Consider the following 25,632-nt stretch of genomic DNA (forward strand, 5'->3'; position numbering starts at 1 on the left):
GGTGGACCTTTTTGTTCCGAAGCCATATTGGTTTTCACTTAAATGATCGTGTTTGTCTCTGAATTTCAAGTCTGTGTGCGAATAATCTTTTTACGATTTTAGAGAACTGTGGAAGTAGTGCTATTGGTCTGTAATTGTTTGTTTTTCTCAGTTTTTGAAGATTGGTATTAACTTTAGCTGTTTTCCTTTTAAATAGAAAAATACCAGTTGGTTACAAATATGTGTGAGAGGTTGTACTATATTAATTATTTCTTGTTCATTTACTCCACTGATAATCAGAGAGGAGTCGTTTTTATTTATATATTTATCTACATCATATTTATCACTTGGCACAGGAATACTTTTTGCTAGTTCATAACCCACTTGGACAAAAAAATATAAAATTCTGTGTATCCTTAATTTTTATCAACAATAGTATTTTCATATTTTGTGAAATATTCAGGATAGGTCATTGTACGACCAGTCTCAGAGTTTGGTCTGCAATGCTGGCAGTAAGTCGGACTCGTTTCCGGTGAGGGTTGGACTCTGCCAAGGCTGCCCTTTGTGTGAAGCGGCTCTGATGAGAATCAACACCTCCAAATCTGAGACCATAGTCCTCAGTCGGAAAAGAGAGAGATCCTGCCCCAAGTGGAGGAGTTAAAGTATCTTGGGGTCTTGTTCACGAGTTAGGGAAGAATGGAACGGGAGATCAACAGGCCGATCGGTGCAGCGTCTGCAGTGGTGTGGACTTTGTATCGGTCCATTGTGGTGAAGAAGCAGCTAAGCCGAAAGGCAAAGCTCTCAATTTACCGGTCGATCTATGTTCCTACCCTCACCTATGGTCATGAGCTGTGGCTCAACAAGTACATAACAAGTACAAGTATCCCGGTTACAAGCGGCCGAAATGAGGGTGTCCGGGCTCTCCCTTAGAGATAGGGTGAGAAGCTTGGTCATCCGGGAGGGGCTCAGAGTAGGGCTGCTGCCCCTCCACATTGAGAGGAGCCTGATGAGGTGGCTTGGGCATCTGATTAGGATGCCTCCTGGATGCCTCCCCGGTGAGGTGTTCCGGGCATGTCCCACCGGGAGAAGACCCCGGGGACGACCCAGGACACGCTGGAGAGACTATGTCTCTCGGCTGGCCTGGGAACGCCTCGAGGTCCCCTCGGAAGAGCTAGATGAAGTGGCTGGGGAAAGGGAAGTGTGGGCCTCCATGCTTAAGCTACTGCCCCCGCGACCTGACCTCGGATAAGTGGAAGAAAAAAGATGGATGGATGGATGGATGGTCATTGTTTTCGAACCTTTATTTATTATGTTGTTTAAGACTTTGCAAAGTTCTTGTGTTGCTCTTATTCTGCTCTAGTAATGTGTGGTAATGTTTTTTCTGTTTATTTTTAAACTTCTTATATTTTATTTCAGCTTCATTTGGCCTCTGTTTTATAAATCTTTTATATAAGGTATTTTTCTTTTTTCATGGGTCCTTAATTCCTCTTGTGTTCCATGCCCTATTTGAGCACTAATGTGTCCTGGTCACTTCTTTTAGTGGACAGTGTTTCTCCTATAGTGTAGTTATAATTGATGAAAATGTGTCATGCACTTTATTGGAATCATTGGTGGCATCGGTGCTGGTCATCTAATTAGAATATCATGAAAAAGTTTATTTATTTCAGTAATTCCATTCAAAAAGTGAAACTAGTATATTATAGTCATTAATTACACACAGATATATTTCAAATGTTTATTTCTTTTCATTTTGATAATTATAACTGACAACTAGGCGGCACTGTGTCCGACTGGTTAGCACATTTGCCTCACAGTTCTGAGGACCGGAGTTCAAATCCCGGCCCCGCCTGTGTGGAGTTTGCATGTTCTCCCCGTGCCTGCGTGGGTTTTCTCCGGGCACTCCGGTTTCCTCCCACATCCCAAAAACATGCACGGTAGGTCAACTGAAAACTCTAAATTGCCCGTAGGTGTGAATGTGAGTGAGAATGGTTGTTTGTTTATATGTGCCCTGCGATTGGCTGGCAAGCAGTTCAGGGTGTACCCTGCCTCTCGCCCGAAGATAGCTGGGATAGGCTCCAGCATACCCACGACCCTAGTGAGGATGAACGGTACGGAAAATGAATGAATAACTGACAACGAAACAAAATCCCAAATTCAGTATCTCAGAAAATTTGAATATTACTTAAGACCGATGCAAAAAAAATATTTCTAGAAATGTTGGCCAACATGAAAGGTATGAGCATGTACACCACTCAATACTTAGTTGGGGCTCCTTTTGCCTGAATTACTGCAGTAATGCAGCGTGGCATGGAGTCTGTGGCACTGCTCAGGTGTTATGAGAGCCCAGGTTGCTCTGATAGTGGCCTCCCTGCAGGACATTTACAGCACCCGCCTCACCCGCAAAACCTTCTGCATAGCGCGGGATGCCACCCATCCATCACAAAGCCTCTTCAATCTGCAGCCATCAGGGAGGAGACAGCGGAGTCTGCGGGCCAGGACTAGCCGACTCAAAGACAGTTTTATTCAACAGGCTGTCAGGAATCTGAACTCTGATGCACACACATACATATCAATACACAGACACACACACGCACACCAGACTCAGGGTCGCACTAGCCACTTTATCAGCATTAGGGGTTTTTCCATCTTATTTATGTACGTCTTATTTGCCTTGGTTCTCTGACCTTGACTATGTTGCACACGTCACCTGATCTATTATATTTGCACATTCAATTAATACTTTTTATACTGTATATACCATAGTTTTTAATTTAAAAAAAAATTATATTGCTATTATCTGTACTGTCTTTTGTAGCACCACGGGCCCTTGACTACTGTAATTTCAATCCTCTGTATGTGTTATGCATATTTAATAATATTGAATTATATTGACAATTAAAGCACCTTGTACATTCAGCTCTTCTGCATTGTTGGGTCTGGCGTATAGCATCTTCCTCTTCACAATACCCCATAAATTTTCTATGGGGTTGAGGTCAGGTGAGTTTGCTGGCCAATCAAGAACAGGGATACCATGGTCCTTAAACCAGGTACTGGTAGCTTTGGCACTGTATGCAGGTGCAAAGTCCTGTTGGAAAATGAAATCTGCATCTCCATAAAGTTGGTCAATAGCAGGAAGCATGAAGTGTTCTAAAACTTTCTGGTAGACGGCTGCGTTGACCTTGGACCGCAGAAAACACGACACCAACCAACACCAGCACGTCATGGTACCCTAAACCATCACTGACTGTGGAAACTTTACACTCGACCTCAAGCAGCGTGGATTCTGTGCCTCTCCTCTCTTCCTCCAGACTTTGGGACCTTGATTTCCAAAGGACATGCAAAATTTACTTTCATCAGAGAACATAACTTTGGACCACTCAGTAGTAGTCCAGTCCTTTTTGTCTTTCGCCCAGGTGAGACGCTTCTGACGCTGTCTCTTGTTCAACAGTGGCTTGACATAAGGAATGGGACAGCTGAAACCCATGTCTTGCATACATCTGTGCGTGGTGGTTCTTGATGCACTGACTCCAGCTGCAGTCCACTCTTTGTGAATCCCCCCCCACATTTTTGAATCCTCTCCAGGGTGCACTTATCCTTCCCTTCGCCTCTCTATTAATGTGCTTGGACACAGAGCTCTGTGAACAGCCATGTTCATCTATTCTAGTGACATAACGTGGGTACGGAAAGTATTCAGATTTGTTTGTATAACATTTCTGTGTTCCTTTTGAGATAAACACAAGCATATTCGGTTGGCAAACAAATTTAACCAGCAGACATTCAAACTGTGAAATACAATCACTAATGACATTGATGTGGGGGTAGGCACTGAGAGCATTCATGCAAAGTTCTTGAGCCTGGCTCCTTCTGGTGGGCATCATCAAACATCATTAAAATCACATAATGTATTAAGTAACTAACATTCCCACAATTCCCACTTTTACAACAAAAGGTCCTAAACACTTCATCAACTATCTCACATATCACAGTGTAGGCAGAGATGATTGTGGGTTTCTAACACTTAGTTACCAAATTATATGTAATAAAATGTTACAGGTTATATATGTCTGCTAATATGCTTTGCTAATATGTTTTTCTGGGTAATTTGTTTGAGGGCTTTGTTTTTCTGACTCTTTTTTTCTGTTTTTCTGACAAAATTTTTTTCCACCTGTTTTTCTGGTTATTTTTTTCTGTTTTTCGGACTAATTTTTTTTCCACCTGTTTTTTTGACTATTTATTTTTCTGTTTTTCGGACTAATTTTTTCCACCTGTTTTTCTGACTATTTTTTTCCGTTTTTCGGACGAATTCTTTTTCCACCTGTTTTTTTGACTATTTTTGTTTTTGGTTTTCGGACTAATTTTTTCCATCCTAGACTGATAACAAAAGTGAATTGTTGATAGGGTAGAAAGAACATTTTCAATCAATCTGTGCTTGTGTGAGTTATTGTTTCTTGCATTACTTACACAGACCCTAAGCTAACAAAATATTCTCCTTATATGCTATGGCCCACATTCACACTCTAAACAATCATAGCTGGCTGAATGGGGAACAGAAAAATGTGTATGTGAACATCAGTCACTTACTCTTATGCTATGTCCATTGCATGAGTGTTGCTGGACAATATTGCCTCCATTTCAGCTCGAAGCTCAGGATAGCTACTGTAAGTTGATGGCAGCTCCACTGTTGGGCCACAAGTATGGGCAATTGGCCGCGGTGCTCGCCCTTCCAAAGAGGTGAAAGTGATTTGAATTTCTTTTACACAGATAACATCCGACCCAGTCAGAAATCTCATCAGCTTCCAGAGACTTATTTCATCCAATGTACTTATGTAAAAATCGCAAACTTTGGTTCTCTGCTGAAGTAGCTGGAAAAGCTGTTATCATTTTAATCACCTTTCGTGTTGTCGGTTTAATGTCCTCATACAGCTTCTTCATATCCTCTACATTGGGGAAAAACTTCCTGAGTGTTGGTCCTGCAACCTCTGCAATATTATCCAATGCATATTTTGGATGCTGGATGATCTGCTTGTGGGCAACCTGGATAAGCACAGCTCTCAAGTTATCTTGTGTTGGTACTGTTCTTACGCCCATGCGATCCATAAGATCAAGAAACTCTTCCTCATCATCGCCGATAGCTTCTTGCAAAGCAGTGGACAAAAGATGACGCTCAGATTGACTAAAATACAACATCAGGGAGTCAAACAGTAAATCAGATGAAACGGAGTGTTCACCAAATATGATGGCTGCCGTAAAGGCTTGTGCCAGCCGAAATGGAAAATACCCATGGTCGTTCAGTCCCCTGGCCAATATCCTGCCAACAGATTTCCATTCTTCCTCTTGCCATTTCGGGGAGAGTGATGGCACCCTCACATCTGCACCTTCTGCTGCACAGTCTAGGAATTCTGTCCAGAAGGCAGCGTATACATCCCTAGACACACCATCAGCAACTGCCCCCATTTCATCAATAAAGCTGTATTTCACAGAGTTTGTCATCACTGCTTCATCCTTGAATTGGGTAATAAGTTCATCTAAGAGAGTTACTCGGTGAAGTTTCACATTCACATGTAAAAGTTCAAAGGCAGGACTTGGTGGTCGACCAAAAGCTGTCTCAGCATCATTAGGAGTTGAGGTGTAAGTGGGGATGTTTAGTTGTTCGTCTTCTATTGCAAGGTTTGGATCATGTATGAGTGTATCATCAAGATCACCTAAAAATTGGCCCCCTGTCAAAGTACCAAAACTGACCTCTGATGTATTACACAAAGATGTAAGATCAATAATCTGAACAGGTGCAGTGCTCAGCTCATCATCTTCCGTTGTGTGTATTTGACTTATTTCACTGCTATGTCTTTTCCACATCAGCTGCTCCACCTTTTCCATTGTTTTTCTTTTGTCCACATTCTGTTGAGTTTTCATGTTGCTCATCTGTCGGTATGTCAGCTCCTTCCTCTTGGTCATCTCCACCGGGAAGGGTCTTTGTGAACAAATAAAATCTTAACAAAGCTAATTTGTGTGTGTCAGAAGACTCCCGCACACTTATGTCCTCAACAACTTGTGCTTCCCGAAAGTTAACAATCTCATGACTGAACTCTTCCCACTTTACCATTGTTGACTTCTCATTCGGGATAAACAGTTGTTTTGCTTGAGATAGGATCTCAGTTTTAGTGGCATTCTTGTTAATATCCAGAACTCTGGTTCCTCCACCGCTGCGTTTTCTGACTTGTTTGTTGTCATGTATCCACCCTAATTCTATTTTTCTGGTTGTCTTCCAGGCTCGCTTATTATTTTTTAGGTACACATTTGTTGGTTTCACTGTATTCTCTCTCTCTCCCTCAAAACCATGATCACAGGCTTTGTTACCCATTGTGCCCATTTTCTTACTAAGTTTTTGGAATAAGGAAAGTATTTTTGTATCATCTCCACCTCTTCTCTTTCCACTGAGAAACACCTTGTTGCAATCCTATCACCATAGGCTGGAATGTAAGAGGCCAAAGCATCATCATCTATTTCTCCAATTATCGAGCTGTCAATCTACATTAAAAAAAAAAAAAAAAAAGAAAACATTAGACATGATGAAACAAACTATTATCTCCAAGACTATTTACCTCTGTGTTTAATTCTCGGACAACAAATTACAAATGCCTAATGCAGATGATAACACAATGGACAGTGTAAGACAATAAAAACAGATTTGGAAGCTGGCAATAATGTGAGTGTGCTTATATAACATCAGACCTTTAAGTTTACAGCTAAGTTTCTAATAGAGAATGCTCAGACCATATCTTAGAGAACCTGATGACCCTCCATGTGAAACATCTTGTTCACTCCAGATAAAGTCAAGTCTACAACAGTTTGCAGAGGTTCACCTTTTTTGCAAGTTTAAAAAAAAGATTTTCCAAATATAAGTCACAGGTATTTGGAACTGAAAAATACAGTATAGTATTTCAATTTTAAGATAAATCAACTACTGAAGAGCTAGGAATTATTACAACTCTTTTTTTTAAATAAGCATAATAATTCTCAAAATTATACTTAGTCCCCACCGCCACAATGTCTTCTGTATTTTTTCATTTTAAAATTCACGCTGCGGGCCCAATTGTAGCCCCCCAGCTGTCAAGTTTTGGCCTGCGGGCTGAATGTTTGACACCCCTGGTCTAAAATGTATTGGTAAAAGTATAATCATAAATTAATTTGAATGTAAAATATAGTTGAGAAAATAATTTAAAAATTAATATATACCAGCAGGAACAAATTTCCTGACTTACATAATCTTGTTTAATTTTCTGAATACTCTCCTCATGAACACCTCTGTTGCGTAGAAATTCCCACAGACCATCATCATCTTGTGGGAGGCCAGGGGTTGAGGATGTAGCCATTGCAATGCTGGCAATGAAAAAATTTAGGAAAAGGGCATCATCTATATGTGTAATAATTTGAAACTCAACCTGTCATCAAACATTTTAATGTGCTTACTCAAATCACCACCAAAACTGATTTGTGTTGTGTCCTTGTGTAATGGGCAGGTTGAAGGTGTGTGAGCAGTAATCCGCCATTAGTGAGTCCGCAAAGAGTCACTTGCAGTTCGCAGGTTCTCGCGTGAGTTCGATGTGTCCCGATAACTCAGAAAATTTTTTGTCAGAAAAACAGGTGGAAAAAAATTAGTCCGAAAAACAGAAATAATTGTCAGAAAAACAGGTGGAAAAAAATTAGTCCGAAAAACAGAAAAAAATAGTCAGAAAAACAGGTGGGGAAAAAATTTGTCAGAAAAACAGGAAAAAATAGTCAGAAAAACAAAGCCCTCAAAAAATTACTCAGAAAAACAGGAGTTTTTTTTTTATCCAAGTGAATGCAATACGCTTCCGTACCATACAATGGACAATTTGTGGTTGTACATTACTGGTTGACCTTCACTTCTGGCTCCCTCCGTTGGACATTTAGAGTAGCATATCTGGCACTGTCTGGTGGACATTTGTAGTAACACATTTCTAGTCAATTGTACTAATAATTTTTTGACCATGCATCCAGTAAACAATTTAATTATATTATTTTGTAATATCAATCATACATTTTATTTATTGCATTATGCCCTTTTTAAGCATATTTGTGGCACCAATCTGATGCAATAATTGTTACATTGTGTCACCACTCGACACGATGTAACTCGTCATCCCACATTATGACATTCAACCAAAGTTAGCATCTGTTGCACATTGCTACCTACATAAACACTTTTGTGATCTATAAGAACTGTATTGAAGCATCTTGGAGGCATTTGTTGTGTAATCAATACAAAATTGAGCTGACGAAAGCCGTGTATTGGTCGACTGGTTAGAGCGTCTGGCTCACAGTTCTGAGGACTGGGGTTAAATCCTTAGCCCCACCTGTGTGGAGTTTGCATGTTCTTCCCGTGCCTGCGTGGGTTTTATCCGGGAACTCCGGATTCCTCCCACATCCCAAAAACATGCATGGTAGGTTAATTGAAGTATCTAAATTGCCCCTAGGTGTTAATGTGAGTGTGAATGGTTGTTTGTTTGTATGTGCCCTGAGATTGGCTGGCAACCAGTTCAGGGTGTACCCCGCCTTCTGCCCGATGATAGGTGGGATAGGCTCCAGCACTCCCGCGACCCTTGTGAATATAAGCGGCTCAGAAAATGGATGGATGGAAAGCTGTGTATATACTGTATGCGGAAATCAATCTGCAAAGCACTTCCTCGTGGGATGATCAACGTGGTTGACATGGAAATGTATCCATTAAACCATAAATACCAGGCCGATCAGTCTGATATTTTCATACGTGTACTAAAAAGGGAGGCATTAGTGATGCAATCAATCCAAAATTAAGATGACATATACGGAAATGAATCTGCAACAATTACTTCCTGTGGAATTATGTGGCTATCTTCTTTCCTCAAGGAGGCATTTCAACGGTAACATTTTTTTTAAACAACAAGCCTTACAACATGTTTCACAACCACTAATTTCACTCATTATTGTATATAAAAAAAATCTAGACTTTCAATATAGGCAACAATTACACTGCAGAATATGTAGAATTTCAATGATGAAATGTCCTCGCCTTCTGACATCTGTGTCAGGCGTGACGTGTACGAATGCGATCCGACTGAGGCTGTAGTACTGTGGCACAAGGACTGTGTCAGGAGCAAGAGCCAGACTTCATGGGCTGTGTGTAAACCACTGGCGTCGTTAGGCCTATTTTAGTAGTGCTTCAGCACCCCTAAAATATGCCTAAGCCCCCCCTGAATGACTTGGTTTAAAAAAAATATATATAAAAAAAATAACCCCCAAAAACATTGAACAAGAGTTTTCAGGGTTGGTTCCCCCCCTAAAAAGAAAAAAACTAAACAAAAACTTTATGAAATGGAAAAAAATAAAATAAACAGCTATTGTGTTGTGATCCAAAGTCATGTCATTAGCCTCTATATTGATCAATTATTTATTAAATGTTAGCTGTTTGTGAATATTTTATAATGCCATATTACAGAAATGTGTAACATGATTTAATATTTTGACCGGTAAAAAATATGCTGAGTCAGTGGATTTTTATTTGTATTTTTTTCATCTACCGGCCAACTTGGGAGGTGAGTCAAAAAGTAAATTTCGGACACTGTGTTGGGGGGGCATCGTGACAGTGTTTTCCTTGGGCCTCCAAATGACTAGCTACAGCTCTGGGCCGAGCCAGCCGCTCCTCTGACTCGGCATTACAACCAAAGTGGGATTAGCGGCTCGTGCATTGACGAAGAAGGCAGCGACCTAGTTGGGAGAACTAATATGAATTGGAGGACTCATTGAACATCGACACTTCAAACGTATGGTGTGGTAATATGCTTCAATTCGAAGCCAAGTGGCATTGCGTCTATTTTTCCTTGATGCCCATCTCCCCCCAGCTGGGAAAGGCTGCTTAGCCAGCAGCGGCTGGACAGCGGCTTTCCTGAGTTCGCAAGGAATTGAAGCAATTTACGAAGCGGGGGAAAATTAAACCACTAACACCATTCACACATCCCAGAATGAGCTCACTTCAACTTTCATCAGGCATGGCTTTTGACGTAGGCAATTTTGATTCGCCAGCCTGGCTAACGTGGGCAATATATGCATCATCATACCCTGTTTCGAGTAGCCATTGGTGAGGTGATGAATAGACAACACAAACACTGCCACTATTCCTATAACCACTATTGATGCTTGAAGCGTTGCAAATTCCCCCATTGTGGTGCTAATAAAGGTTATCTAATAGTTATTCTCAACTCTCAACCCATTTTAGGGGGGTTGTGGACACCCAGTAAAAAATTAAATGTATTATTAATTAGATTTTCTGTTACAGTACATAGGTGTACAGTAATTCCTCGTTTATCATGGGTGTTAGGTTATGGACCAACCCTGCAATAGGTGAACTCTGCGAAGTAGCCACCACATTTTTTAAAAATTATATATACAGCAGCTGAAATAAGTAACACGTTACCATTTTTCTCACGAAATATATTTCCAAAGGTGCTATTGACATGAAATTTTCACCAGATTTTGGAAACAACTCAAGTAATCAGTACATACAAAGAAAGTAGAACAAATAAGATCAGAAATTAGGTTGTGTGTAGTAATGTGAAATGACACAGGGAAAAAGTATTGAACACATGAAGAAAGGGAGTTGCAAAAAGGCATGGAAAGCTAAGGCAACACCTAAAATCTATTAATAATCAAACAGCAAAACAGGTTTGACCAGAGTCATGGAATGGATTGTTGTTAATATTTGAGCTTTAGATGGATTTATTTCTGCCAATCAAGGACAGGTTTTAATTTGAATAGTTCTCCTGATTTTATCAATATACAATGCAGCCCAGGTTGACCATGGCCCAGTGGAGTCGCATCAGCCAGCTGATACAGTACCTGCCTGACGAGACCATCAACGACTTCTACCCCTCAGTCACCTTTGCTATTGAAGTGCGACACTTTTTGTCTGAGTGGATTGAGAAGCAAAGATGGTAAGACACAGACACCTCCCCTCAGCACACACACACAGTCACATCTATAGTCAATTGTAGGGATACAAGACATGGCGGTGCACATCCACACACACATACACATGCACATACTCATTATAAACGATAGGAACATGTTATACCTAAAAACTCACATAATGGCTTGTGGTATACGTATATGTGTGTTTTCTCAGGGAGGATTTTGCCCTTGAGAACATGGAGCAGGAAGCAAATGCCCGCGCTCTTTTGGACGAGATCATCATGCTGCTACAGTCGTCGTCTCAGCAAAATGCTAACGTGGTGGATAAAATGAAGCTGATGCAGATTAGCAAGAACATGGTAGGGAGGCCAGCAGAATCCGCCACAACTAAACTGAAAGTGAGGTGTTTGGTGATTGGGTCCAGTACATGACGTTAAACTTGAATGTATTGTTGGTGAAATTTTGACTATTCGAAACAAATCAAGAACCCTTTAACCGCTCACAAACTAAAAAAACAAATACCTCATACACTTTGCTTTCAGAAGGTTATCCCAGTGTTGCCACACCAGACTTTTTTTTAGATAAACGCAAGACAAGAGTGCACTGTACTAAGTAATAACTGTGCAATGGATGATGTCTTCCAGAGCATGTTTCAGCATCAGCCGCTGCAGTTTGCAGTGATGGTGAGGGACACGCTTCGCAAAGAGAGGGTCCTGCTCAGGGCTGTAAGTACATTTCTTACTTTTCTTCTGTAACTTCATTCCTCATCCCCAAAGTACCTGTTCTTCATGTTTTACATACAGCTAACATGGTTTTGTTCTGTGAATCCAGTCAAAAATGTCAGATTGAATTTCCGAACTCATCTTATACACGGCGCTGCAGCCATGCGCCACCATCTTGGCTTGCATTAGCGCCACTGCTTTCGCCACATTAGGAAATGAGAAAAAGAAAGCACGTGCCTATGAATCGAATGAGACAGACAGACAGTTTGGATGTTTTTCAAAAACCATCCATCCCCAATATACGTGTCTGTGTGTGTGTGTGTGTGTGTGTGTGTGTGTGTGTGTATATGTATGTGTATGTGTATAAATACAGCTGCTGAAATAAGTATTTAACAAGTCACCATTTTTCTCATTAACTGTATTTCCAAAGGTGCTATTGACATGAAAATTTCATCAGATGTTGGGAACAAGCCAGGTAATCCATATATGCAAAGAAAGTAGAACAAATAAGATCAGAAATTAAGTTGTTTGTTATAAAGTGAAATGGCACAGGGAAAATGTATTGAACATGCCAACTAGTATTTATTTAATACGACAATGACAGCTTCAAGACACCTCCTATATGGAGAAACTAATCACATGGATTGCTCTGGTGTGATTTTCGCTCATTCCGCCACACAAGGAATCTTCAAATCTTGAATCGTGGGCTTCTTTTATGGACCTTGAGTTTCAGTTCTTCCATCCATCCATTCTCTACCGCTTATCCGGGTCGGGTCGCGGGGGCAGTAGCTTCAGCAGGGACGCCCAGACTTCCCTTTCCCCAGCCACTTCATCCAGCTCTTCCGGGGGGATCCCGAGGCGTTCCCAGGCCAGCCGAAGGATGTAGTCTCTCCAGCGTGTCCTGAGTCGTCCCCGGGGTCTTCTCCCGGTGGGACATGCCCGGAACACCTCACCAGGGAGGCGTCCGGGAGGCATCCGAATCAGATGCCCCAGCCACCTCATCTGGCTCCTCTCAATGCGGAGGAGCAGCGGCTCTACTCTGAGATCCTCCCGGATGACCGAGCTTCTCACCCTATCTCTAAGGGAGAGCCCGGACACCCTGCGGAGGAAACTCATTTCGGCCGCTTGTATCCGGGATCTTGTTCTTTCGGTCACGACCCACAGCTCATGACCATAGGTGAGGGTAGGAACGAAGATCGACCGGTAAATTGAGAGCTTCGCCTTTCGGCTTAGGTCTTTCTTTACCACAACGGACCGATACAAAGTCCGCATCACTGCAGACGCTGCACCGATCCGCCTGTCGATCTCCCGTTCCATTCTTCCCTCACTCGTGAACAAGACCCCAAGATACTGGAATTCCTCCACTTGGGGCAGGATCTCATCCCCGACCTGGAGATGGCATGCCACCCTTTTCCGACTGAGGACCATGGTCTCAGATTTGGAGGTGCTGATTCTCATCCCAGCCGCTTCACACTCGGCTACGAACTGCTCCAATGAGAGTTGGAGGTCACGGCTTGATGAAGCCAACAGAACCACATCATCTGCAAAAAGCAGAGATGCAATACTGAGGCCACCAAACCGGACTCCCTCTACGCCTCGGCTGCGCCTAGAAATTCTGTCCATAAAAGTTATGAACAGAATCAGAAGGGCAGCCTTGGCGGAGTCCAACCCTCACCGGGAACAAGTCCGACTTACTGCCGGATATGCGGACCAAACTCTGACTCCGGTCGTACAGGGACCGAACAGCCCGTATCAGGGGGTTCGGTACCCCATACTCCCGAAGCACTCTCCACAGGACTCCCCGAGGGACACGGTCGAACGCCTTCTCCAAGTCCACAAAACACATGTAGACTGGTTGGGCGAACTCCCATGCACCCTCGAGGACCCTGCCGAGGGTGTAGAGCTGGTCCACTGTTCCACAGCCAGGACGAAAACCACACTGCTGAATCTGAGATTCGACTTCCCGACGGACCCTCCTCTCCAGCACCCCTGAATAGACCTTACCAGGGAGGCTGAGCAGTGTGATCCCCCTGTAGTTGGAACACACCCTCCGGTCCCCCTTCTTAAAAAGGGGGACCACCACCCCACTCTGCCAATCCAGAGGCACTGTACCCGATGTCCATGCGATGTTGCAGAGGCGTGTCAACCAGGACAGCCCCACAACATCCAGAGCCTTTAGGAACTCCGGGCGAATCTCATCCACCCCCGGGGCCCTGCCACCGAGGAGCTTTTTAACTACCTCGGTGACCTCAAACCCAGAGATAGGAGAGCCTGCCTAAGAGAACCCACACTCTACTTCCACATGGGAAGGCGTGTCGGTGGAATTAAGGAGGTCTTCGAAGTATTCTCCCCACCAACTCACAACGTCCCGAGTCGAGGTCAGCAGCGCTATACACAGTGTTGGTGGTGCACTGCTTTCCTCTCCTGAGACGTCGGATGGTGGACCAGAATTTCCTCGAAGCCGTCCGGAAGTCTTTCTCCATGGCCTCACCGAACTCCTCCCATGCCCGGGTTTTTGCTTCAGCGACCACCAGAGCTGCATTCCGCTTGGCCAGCCGGTACCCATCAGCTGCCTCAGGAGTCCCACAGGCCAAAAAGGCCCGATAGGACTCCTTCTTCAGCTTGACGGCATCCCTCACCGTTGGTGTCCACCAACGGGTTCGGGGATTTCCGCCACGACAGGCACCGACCACCTTACGGCCACAGCTCCGGTCGGCCGCCTCAGCAATGGAGGCGCGGAACATGGTCCACTCGGACTCGATGTCCCCCGCCTCCCCCGGAACATGAGCAAAGTTCTGTCGGAGGTGGGAGTTGAAACTCCTTCTGACAGGGGATTCTGCCAGTCGTTCCCAGCAGACCCTCACAATACGTTTGGGCCTGCCACGTCGGACCGGCATCTTCCCCCACCATCGGAGCCAACTCACCACCAGGTGGTGATCAGTTGACAGCTCCGCCCCTCTCTTCACCCGAGTGTCCAAGACATGCGGCCGCAAGTCCGATGACACGACCACAAAGTCGATCATCGAACTGCGACCTAGGGTGTCCTGGTGCCAAGTGCACGTGTGGACACCCTTATGCTTGAACATGGTGTTCGTTATGGACAATCCGTGACGAGCACAGAAGTCCAATAACAGAACACCGCTCGGGTTCTGATCGGGGGGGCCGTTCCTCCCAATCGCGCCCTTCCAGGTCTCACTGTCATTGCCTACGTGAGCATTGAAGTCCCCCAACAGAACAATGGAGTCCCCAGCGGGAGCGCTCTCCAGCACCCCCTCCAAGGACTCCAAAAAGGGTGGGTACTCTGAACTGCTGTTTGGTGCATAGGCACAAACAACAGTCAGGACCCATCCCCCCACCCGAAGGCGGAGGGAGGCTACCCTCTCGTCCACCGGGGTGAACCCCAACGTACAGGCGCCGAGCCGGGGGGCAATAAGTATACCCACACCTGCTCGGCGCCTCTCACCATGGGCAACTCCAGAGTGGAAGAGAGTCCAACCCCTCTCGAGAGGACTGGTACCAGAGCCCAAGGTGTGTGTGGAGGCGAGTCCGACTATATCTAGTCGGAACTTCTCGACCTCACACACCAGCTCGGGCTCCTTCCCTGCCAGAGAGGTGACACTCCACGTCCCTAGAGCCAGCTTCTGTAGCCGGGGATCGGATCGCCAAGGTCTCACACTGCACCCGACCCCTATGGCCCCTCCCACAGGTGCTGAGCCCATGGGAAGGGGGACCCAAGTTACCCTTTCGGGCTGTGCCCGGCCGGGCCCCATGGGTGCAGGCCCGGCCACCAGGCGCTCGCCTTCGAGCCCCACCACCAGGCCTGGCTCCAGTGGGTGGCCCCGGTGGCCCGCGTCCGGGCAAGGGAAAACGAAGTCCATTGTTTGTCGTCATCATTAGGGGTCTTTGAGCCGTGCTTTGTCTGGTCCCTCACCTAGGACCTGTTTGTCATGGGTGACCCTGCCAGGGGCATACAGCCCCAGACAACTTAGCTACTAGGATCACTGGGACACACAAACCCCTCCACCACGACAAGGTGACGGCTCAAGGAGGGGAGTTTCAGTTCTTTCCATAGATTTTTGATTGGATTCAAGTCAGGTGATTGGCTGGGCCATTCAAGCAGCTTTATTATTTTTTCTTTGAAACCAATTGAGAGTTTCCTTGGCAGTATGTTTTGGATCATTATCCTGATGAAATGTCCACCCTTGTTTCATTTTCATCATCCTCGTAGATGGCAGTAGATTTTTGTCAAGAATATCTCGGTGCATTTGCCAATTCTTCCTTCCTTCAGTAATGTGAAGTGTAGAAGTACCATTTGCTGAAAAGCAGCCTCATATCATCATGTTCCCACCTCTGAACTTTACTGTTGGTATGGTGTTTTTAGGGTGATGTAGAGTGCCATTTCTCCTCTGAACGTGGTGTGTATAATGGCATCCAAACAGTTAAATTTTGCTCTCATCCGACCAGACCATATTCTCCCAGTATTTAACTGGCTTGTCCAAATGTTGTGCAGCAAACTTTAAACAAGCGTAGCGGACATGCTCTTGCCAGATGGCACCATAACCCCAACCTCTGACTTGGACTGCATTCCCTGTCTCCACTCCCCCACCGAGACAGATGACCACAGGGATGCCTGGTTTATCTCACACGGACGCTAAATGAATTACCAGCCAGTCCTACGGAGCTCATCAAAGAGGAGACTAGGAATCCTGACTCCTCACCCGGACTTTAAATCAATTAACAGCGACCCCAGAAACCTGGACTCCCATGCCAAGATAAAAGTTCAAAAGGCTATTTGTCCTTTGAAATGCAACTCGTTAAGACATCTGGGACAACGGATGGGACACGAGCGATACCCACCAGCGCTGGAGAGCTACTGCAACTCCGGGGGAATTAATCACAATCTTCACCAAATTTTAATGTTGCATGCATATATGTATATATGTATGTGTGTATATGTCTGTGTGTATGTATATATATATATATATCTATATATATATATATATATATATGTATGTGTATATATGTACACATATATGTATGTGTATATATGTACACATATATGTATGTGTATATATGTGCACATATATGTATCTGTATATATGTGCACATATATGTATCTGTATATATGTGGACATATATGTATGTGTATATATGTACATATATGTGTATGTGTATATATGTACATATATGTGTATGTGTATATATGTACACATATGTGTATGTGTATATATATAGATATATGTGTACATATATGTATATGTATGTATGTATCTATATATATATATATATATATATATATATATATATATATGTCCCCTCCTTGAGCCGTCACCTTGTCGTGGTGGAGGGGTTTGTGTGTCCCAGTGATCCTAGGAGCTAAGTTGTCTGGGGCTTTATGCCCCTGGCAGGGTCACCCATGACAAATAGGTATATTGTCTGGTCCCTCGGTGAGGGACCAGAGCTGGTGTGTGAGGTCGAGAAGTTCCGACTAGATATATTCGGACTCGCCTCCACACACAGCTTGGGCTCTGGTACCAGTCCTCTCGAGAGGGGTTGGACTCTCTTCCACTCTGGAGTTGCCCACGGTAAGAGGCGCCAAGCAGGTGTGGTACTTATTGCCCCCCGTCTTGGCGACTGTACGTTGGGGTTCACCCCGGTGGAGCCAATTTGACAGTGAATACTTTTGAGACAATAAAAGCATAATGTAATAAGTAATGTGGTAATGCGATACATTTTGAGAGAGGACACATCCTTGGGGCGCCCCGGTGCTGGTGGTGCGTGTAGATGAGGTGGTGTCCCCCAGCCTCACCTGCTGTGTCCTTGCCCGTCACGAAGCTGTAAATCCACTGGGAGATAGCAGGCGAGACGCTGAGCTAGAGAAGCTTGGAGGAGAGGAGTTCGGGGATGATGGTGTTGAACGCAGAGCTAAAGTCCACGAACAGGATCCTGCATCATCCACAGACCTGTTTGCTCGGTAGGCAAACTGTAGAGGGTCCAGCAGAGATCCTGTGACGCTCTTGAAATGGTCCAGCACGAGGCGTTCAAAGGTCTACATGACCACAGATGTCAGGGCGACAGGCCTGTAGTAATTCAGACCAGAGATTGTAGGTTTCTTGGGGACTGGGATGATGGTGGAGCGTTTGAAACAGTTCTAGAGATATATTGAAGATTTGTGTGAAGACTGGAGCGAGCTGGTCCGTGCAGACTATGAGGCAGGATGGGGACACAAGTTCTGGGCCTGCCGCTTTGTTGATCTTTTGTTGTATGAAAATACGTCTCACATCCTGTGAGTGGATGGTCAACGCAGGAGGGGGAGTCAGAGGTATAATGGTGGTCGGTGGTGCGGCTAGGTGGATGTGGGGTGTGAAAGTGTCCTTTTCAAATCTGCAGTAGGTGTTCAAGTCGTCAGCTACTCCTTTATTGTTCTCAGCTTGGTGGGATGGTCGCTTGTAATTTGTTAGCAATTGTAATCCACGCCAGACTGAGTCGTTGGCAGTGAACTGTTTTTCTAGCTTTACTGCATAATCTTTCTTTGCGATGTTAATTTCTTTAGTCAGCTGGTTTCTAGCGCAATTATACAGGGCTCTATCCCCACTTCGATAGGCGTCCTCTTTAGCCTGGCGAAGTTGCTTACGTTTGGCGGTGAACCATACCTTGTTATTGTTGTTATTGAACGTGCGAAATGACTTTGTTGGTACACGCACCTTACAGAAACTAATATAGGATGTCCGTATATTCATCCAGGCTGCCAGTTGAAGTTTCAAAGACACTCCAGTCTGTGCTGTCTAAACAGCTTTGAAGTTCATCATTGGCCCACTTCTTCACTGTTTTCACCGTAGGCTTCGCACATTTAAGTTTTTGCCTTTGTGGGTATTAAGTGAATTAAGCAGTGATCAGATGAGCCCAGAGCTGCACGGGGAATAGCACTGTATGCGTTATTTTGCGTAGTATCGCAGTGGTCTAGAATGTAATTTTTCCCTGGTAGGACACTCGATATGCTGCTTGTATTTAGGGAGTTCATGTTTGACTTTAGCTTTGTTATAGTCCACAGTGCAACATTCATGTTAGCTTGAGGAGGAATGTAAACACCCGCGAGTATGAAAGATGCGAACTCACGCGGCGAGTAGTTCATAATTCAGAATTTTTAGCAAAGTTCACCAGTACAAAAATTAACAAGTTCATAATTATTTTATTTTTTTCGCAATATGTTGCTGACGGAGGCAGCACGGTGTACGACTGGTTAGAGCGTCTGTCTCATAGTTCTGAGGACTGGGGTTCAATCCCCGGCCCCGCTTGTGTGGAGTTTGCATGTTCTCCCCGTGCCTGCGTGGGTTTTCTCCGGGCACTCCGGTTTCCTTCCAGATCCCCAAAACATGCATGGTAGGTTAATTGAAGTCTCTAAATTGCCCCTAGGTGTGAATGTGAGTGCGAATGGTTGTTTGTTGTGTGCCCTGCGATTGGCTGGCAACCAGTTCAGGGTGTACCCCGCCTCCTGCACGATGATAGCTGGGATAGGTTCCAGCACTCCCACGACCCTTGTGAGGATAAGCGGCTCAGAAAATGGATGGATGGATGTTGCTGACGGGCTATTAGCTTCACAATAATATTTCATTTTCCCATATTTGTGACCCATTGAGTCCACACTAGTAGCCAGCTGCAGCTTTCAGCCTACAATCTCAAAAACGTGAGGAAACATTTTTTTGGGTCTTTTTTTAAAATGAAGAATTCAAACAAAAAAAATTACTTTTGTCCTAAATGTGCAAGCAAAAAAATGCACCACACTATTACAGGAACGATGGTGAAAGGACATTCATAACTTTGCATTTCCCGCAGCTCTGGCGGACTATATTAACAAAATAATTGATCTATTCTTATATTACAAAACAAAATAAATATTACAGTCTGATCATACAGTGTTTTAACTAAAGCATTCTGATACAAATAATTTTCCTTGTGATCCATTTTTACAATGATGTACTCTATTAGGGCGACACGGTGGACGACTAGTTAGCACAGCTGCCTCACAGTTCTGAGGACCCGGGTTCAAATCCAGCCTTGCCTGTGTGGAGTTTGCATGTTCTCCCCGTGCCTGCGTGGGTTTTTCTCCGGGTACTCCAGTTTCCTCCCACATCCCCAAAACATCCTCGAAGTATTCTTTCCATCTAGCTAGCACACTGCTGGCACCAGTCAACATATTTCCATCTTTATTCTTAATCACCCTAACCTGCTGCACATCCTTCCCATCTCTATCCCTCTGTCTGGCCAACCTGTATAGATCATTTTCTCCTTCTTTAGTGTCCAACCTGCCATACATGTCATCATATGCCTCTTGTTTGGCCTTTGCCACCTTTGCCCTGTGTCGCATCTCAATGTATTCCTTTTGCCTCTCCTCGGTCCTCTCAGTGTCCCACTTCTTCTCAGCTAACCTTTTTCCTTGTATGATTTCCTGTACTGTGAGGTTCCACCACCAAGTCTCCTCTCCTTTCCTGCCAGAAGATACACCAAGTACTCTCCTGCCTGCCTCTCTGATCACCTTAGCTGCAATGGTCCCGTCTTCTGGACGCTCCTCCTGTCCACCGAGAGCCTGTCTCACCTCTTCCCGAAAAGCTGCACAACACTCGTCCTATCTCAGCTTCCACCACATGGTTCTCTGCTCTGCCTTTGTCTTCCTAATCTGCCTCCCCACCACCATAGTCATCTTACACACCACCATCCTATGCTGTCTAGCCACACTCTCCCCTACCACTACCTTACAGTCAGTAACCTCCTTCAGATTACATCGTCTGCACAAGATGTAACCCACCTGCGTGCTTCTACCTCCGCTCTTGTAGGTCACCCTATGTTCGTGCCTCTTCTGGAAAAAAGTGTTCACTACAGCCATTTGCATCCTTGTTGCAAAGTCTACCACCATCTGTCCCTCCAAGTTCCTTTCCTGGATGCCGTACTTACCCATCACTTCTTCATCACCCCTATTTCCTAAACCAACATGTCCATTACAATCTGCACAAAGTACGACTCTCTCTCTGTCTGGGATGCTCAGAACTACTTCGTCTAGCTCCTTCCAGAATTTCTCTTTCACCTCTAGGTCACATCCTACCTGTGGGGCATAGCCACTCATCACATTAACATAACACCCTCAATTTCAAGTTTCAGCCTCATCACTCGTTCTGATACTTTTTTCAACTCCCAGACATTCTTAGCCAACTCTTCTTTTGAAATAACCCCGACTCCATTTCTCTTCCCATCTACACCATGGTAAAATAATTTAAACCCTGCCCCTAAACTTCAAGCCTTACTGCCTTTCCACCTGGTCTCCTGGACACACAATATATCAACCTTTCTCCTAATCATCATGTCAACTAACTGTTGTTGGTAATGACAGAGGTCAAACATTTTCTGTAAGTCTTCACAAGGTTTTCACACACTGTTGCTGGTATTTTGGTCCATTCCTCCATGCAGATCTCCTCTACAGAGCAGTGATGTTTTGGAGCTGTCGCTGGGCAACACAGACTTTCAACTCCCTCCAAAGATTTTTCATGGGGTTGAGATCTGGAGACTGGCTCGGCCACCCCAGGACCTTGAAATGCTTCTTACGAAGCCACTCCTTCGTTGCCCGGGCATTGTGTTTGGGATCATTGTCATGCTGAAAGACCCAGCCACGTTTCATCATCAAAGCCCTTGCTGATGGAAGGAGGTTTTCACTCAAAATCTCACGATACATGGCCCCATTCATTCTTTCCTTTACACGGATCAGTCGTCCTGGTCCGTTTGCAGAAAAACAGCCCCAAAGCATGATGTTTCCAACCCCATGCTTCACAGTAGGTATGGTGTTCTTTGGATGCAACTCAGCATTCTTTCTCCTCCAAACACAACAAGTTAATTTTTTCCCAAAAAGTTTTATTTTGATTTTGAGTCCGGATGGTTCTTTTCCTCTTTGGTCCGGAGGACACGACGTCCACAATTTCCCAAAACAATTTGAAATGTGGACTCGTCGGACCACAGAGCACTTTTCCACTTTGCATCAGTCCATCTTAGATGAGCTCCGGCCCAGAGAAGCCGGCGGCGTTTCTGGGTGTTGTTGATGAATGGTTTTTGCTCTGCATAGTAGAGTTTCAAGTTGCACTTACGGATGTATCACCGAACTGTATTTACTGACATTGGTTTTCTGAAGTGTTCATGAGCCCATGTGGTGATATCCATTACATATTGATGTCGGTTTTTGATGCAGTGCCGCCTGAGGGATCGAAGGTCACGGCCATTCAATGTTGGTTTTCGGCCTTGCCGCTTACATGCAGTGATTTCTCCAGATTCTCTGAACCTTTTGATGATATTATGTAGCGTAGATGATGAAATCCCTAAATTCCTTGTAATTGTACGTTGAGGAACATTGTCCTTAAAATGTTCGACTATTTTCTCACGCACTTGTTCACAAAGAGGTGAACCTCGCCCCATCTTTGCTTGTGAATGACTGAGCAATACAGGGAAGCTCCTTTTATACCCAATCATGGCAACCACCTGTTCCCAATTAGCCCGTTCACCTGTCGGATGTTCCAAACAGGTGTTTGATGAGATTTCCTCAACTTTCTCAGTCTTTTTTGCCACCTGGTCCAGCTTTTTTGGAACATGTTGTAGCCATAAAATTCTAAGTTAATGATTATTTGCTAAAACAATAAAGTTTATTAGTTTGAACATTAAATATCTTGTCGTTGTAGTGTATTTAATTAAATACAGGTTGAACATGATTTGCAAATCATTGTATTCTGTTTTTATTTATGTTTAACACTACGTCCCAACTTCAAATCGAATTGGGGTTGTAATTGCTCCCACAGTTGATTTCTTCACACCAAGCTGCTTACCTATTGCAGATTTAGTCTTCCCAGCCTGGTGCAGGTCTACAATTGTGTTTCTGGTGTCCTTTGACAGATCTTTGGTCTTAGCCATTTTGGAGTGTGACTGTTTGTGGTTTTGGACAGGTGTCTTTTATACTGATAACGAGTTCAAACAGGTGCCATTAATACAGATAATGAGTGGAGGACAGATGAGCCTCTTAAAGAAGTTACAGGTCTGTGAGAGCCAGAAATCTTGCTTGTTTGTCGGTGACCAAATACTTATTTTCCACTATAATTTGTTAATAAATTCTTTAAAAATCAGACAATGTGAATTTCTGGATTTATTTTTCTAATTTTGTCTCTCATCGATGAGGTATTCCTATGATGAAAATTACAGGCCTCTCCATCTTTATAAGTAGGAGAACTTGCAGAATTTGGTGGTTGACTAAATACTTTTTTGCCTCACTATATATACATCTTTGAAGATATCGATTTTTGTGCACAAAATGAACCATGTATCTGTTGCACACAAAATCACTGTTCAAAGAACAAAGCCAACAAAACATGAATTTCACTTCAAAATAATAATTTAATAATAATTAAAAATCATAATTCAATGAAAAGTTTCTGTAAATTAATAAGAATTTTGCTGTTGCCTTTCACCTTGGCAAGTGCTCCTCTATCATTTTTACAACAAAGTCTGTTCCTTTCTACAATCCTTGAAAAGGGTTAATTGGTCAGAGTAAATTTTTGGGGCTGTTTTTTCCCCCCCAAATTATTTGCATTAATAACATGGTTTGTCGTTGACAAAAAAGTAAACCTCATGAAAATCTGAATAATTTTTTACAATATACATGTATTGCCTTTGATGGGAACCTTGTCCACCAACATGGCCACTACGGAGGCAGGTCCTTTGTCGTATTGCTGTTGGTACTCTGAAATCACTCTGCCAACCACTCTCCAATTGGATGCACCATCTGACGCCACGGCGATGCCGCTTAACTCAAATGTATTGTTGACATATTGTTAAATAAAAAGAAGATGTTTAAAAAAAAAACATTTCAGCTCAAGGTGCAGCGCCGCAACGGTAAATTCTGTTTGACTGATCGACTCTGATTCTCAAAAAATATCCATTATAATACTAAGAAACCACAGCAACAGCTTAAAAACTCCACTGTGACACAGTAAAACTGTTCCAGCATAAAAGGGATACAGATCCTCCATTCTGCTTGACCTAACAGCTGAAGACGACCAAAAAAAAAAGAAAAAAAAAGGCTTTTACAGACACGCTCGCACGCACAGTGTTTGTGTCTTGTCCACCGTCTAACCCCTGCGACTGCCTCATCGAGCTCCTGGGGATTGAACAAACCTAGGTTAAGAGCCTTTGGCTTAGAGTGTGATCGCGCTAACATCCTGTGGGTATTTTTCTTCTCTTACTGGCTTCCGCCTTTCAGAATTAGCTTGACAAAAAGCCAAAGAAAACGATAAAATGCACATTTGGCATTTATCCTCGTATACTTGCTGAATGAAGGCCTAGTGAGGTGCATTGACGGTTTGCGTGATATGATGAATGATGGTTACAACAACACAACTAGTTTGAACTTTGGGGCATGTTTTTTTACAGACTTCAAGCTACCATTGTATGACAAAAGGTCTTCACATTTCATATTATCTGATAAAACATTTTGTACTGGTTATTTTTATTATGTCCATTTTAGATGTAACGTCCTGAACCCAGCGGTGTGACAGTACGTGTTTTAAGTGGTGTGTTATGTGTGCAGATGCCGCAAGTAAACAACCCACAACAGCATCAACAGTATATCACCAGAGAATCTGCATTTCCCAGCATGCAGGATGTGGACCACCTGGTTCTCAAAGTACTGGAGGTACAGGACTTACGACAAAACATACACCAGGTGCAGGAAGAGCTCAACTGGGAAAGGCAGAACTATGAGTCTTTGCAAGGTAATACAAAAAAATGCACAGTTGTGGATATGTTTGTATATGTATTTTATCATCAATTTCTAACATTTCCTTCCAACAATAAGCTTACAGAGTAATTGTACTTTTATTTGGACAGCAATTTTTTTTATGACAGTTGACTACGGCTGGGCAATATGATCACTCTTAGTGATAGCGATAAATTTCCCGTCAATCATGGTGATCAGCTGTGTGCGTATTTCCTCGATCAAACATGGCTCGTACATGACAACAGCCAATCAGAGTCCTCCGTTTCCGGCTCCATTTCCATTTGCAAATTGTGGGAGTAAACAGAAACCGTGCCTCCTCGGATCGCACGTCCCACAGCGATATCGAGATGCCCCGTCCGACTCAGCTGTCCACCCACGTATCCCGCCGCATCATCCCTCCTCGGCCTGGCGACGGAGTTGGCCTCTTGGCTCAGTGAGTTCCCAAAGTCAGTTGTTTGGCGGTGTCTCCCAAGCGAGGTGGTGCAATGCTATTAACTAGCTGATGCGCAAGGTATGTCGGTGCCTTCAAAAACAGACACTATGTTTATTCATTTGAAGAAGTACCACCCAAGTGATTGTGTGGAAAGCATAAAAATGTGAGCGGAGTCAGCACAGCTTGTTACTCACATGCTGCCAGCACATTGTAGCTTAGCAATTAGCCACTGCTAGCGGTGAGGCTACCAGACCAAAGCAGCAATCAATCGTGTCATCATTATTTAAACGGTTTGTAAAATGGCAAAAAGTAGTTAATCTGTATTGTTATTAAAGACAGTGAACATTTGAATGTAGCAATGTTAACAGGGTATGTAGCATCACAACTGGAGAATGATGTTGACCAGATATGCCCAAAGTCCGGCCCCCGGGCCAAATCCGGCCCGTGTTCATATTTCCACTGGCCTGAAGCCTCTGTCATAAAACCAATAATATGTGGCCCGGCAGTACAAAATAGACGCGCAATATATATATTTCACACACAGGATGGCAGTAAACTTGTGGCTGAACTCTCGCGGGGCCGTTTTGCACATGACCTGTTTTTTGCCCATTTCTAAAATGGCAACTGGAAGTAAGAAAAGGAAAGTTGATAGCGAGGGCCGACGTTTCCAGGACAAATGGAAGTCTGAATATTTTTTCACTGAGTTTAGAAACAACTGCGTCTGCCTAATTTGC

General features: G+C 43.9%; 2 protein-coding genes across 4 annotated transcripts in view; both read left to right on the forward strand.

Moving 5' to 3' along the window:
• The window catches only part of fignl2 (fidgetin like 2), a 543,953-nt gene that overhangs the window by 223,057 nt on the left and 295,264 nt on the right, over positions 1–25,632 (forward strand). The gene's annotated exons all lie outside the window — the stretch shown is intronic.
• Positions 1–25,632, forward strand: part of stat6 (signal transducer and activator of transcription 6, interleukin-4 induced) — a 124,335-nt gene that overhangs the window by 7,333 nt on the left and 91,370 nt on the right. For all 3 annotated transcript variants that reach the window (XM_061747494.1, XM_061747486.1, XM_061747478.1), the window contains exons 2-5: positions 10,822–10,967; positions 11,159–11,303; positions 11,589–11,669; positions 24,277–24,460. In XM_061747494.1, the coding sequence (XP_061603478.1) occupies positions 10,834–10,967; positions 11,159–11,303; positions 11,589–11,669; positions 24,277–24,460 (544 nt within the window). In that variant the 5' untranslated portion in view covers positions 10,822–10,833. The remainder of the gene's footprint in view (positions 1–10,821; positions 10,968–11,158; positions 11,304–11,588; positions 11,670–24,276; positions 24,461–25,632) is intronic.

The sequence above is a fragment of the Phyllopteryx taeniolatus genome, chromosome 1, assembly GCF_024500385.1.
Source record: "Phyllopteryx taeniolatus isolate TA_2022b chromosome 1, UOR_Ptae_1.2, whole genome shotgun sequence".
Classification (NCBI taxonomy): domain Eukaryota; kingdom Metazoa; phylum Chordata; class Actinopteri; order Syngnathiformes; family Syngnathidae; genus Phyllopteryx; species Phyllopteryx taeniolatus.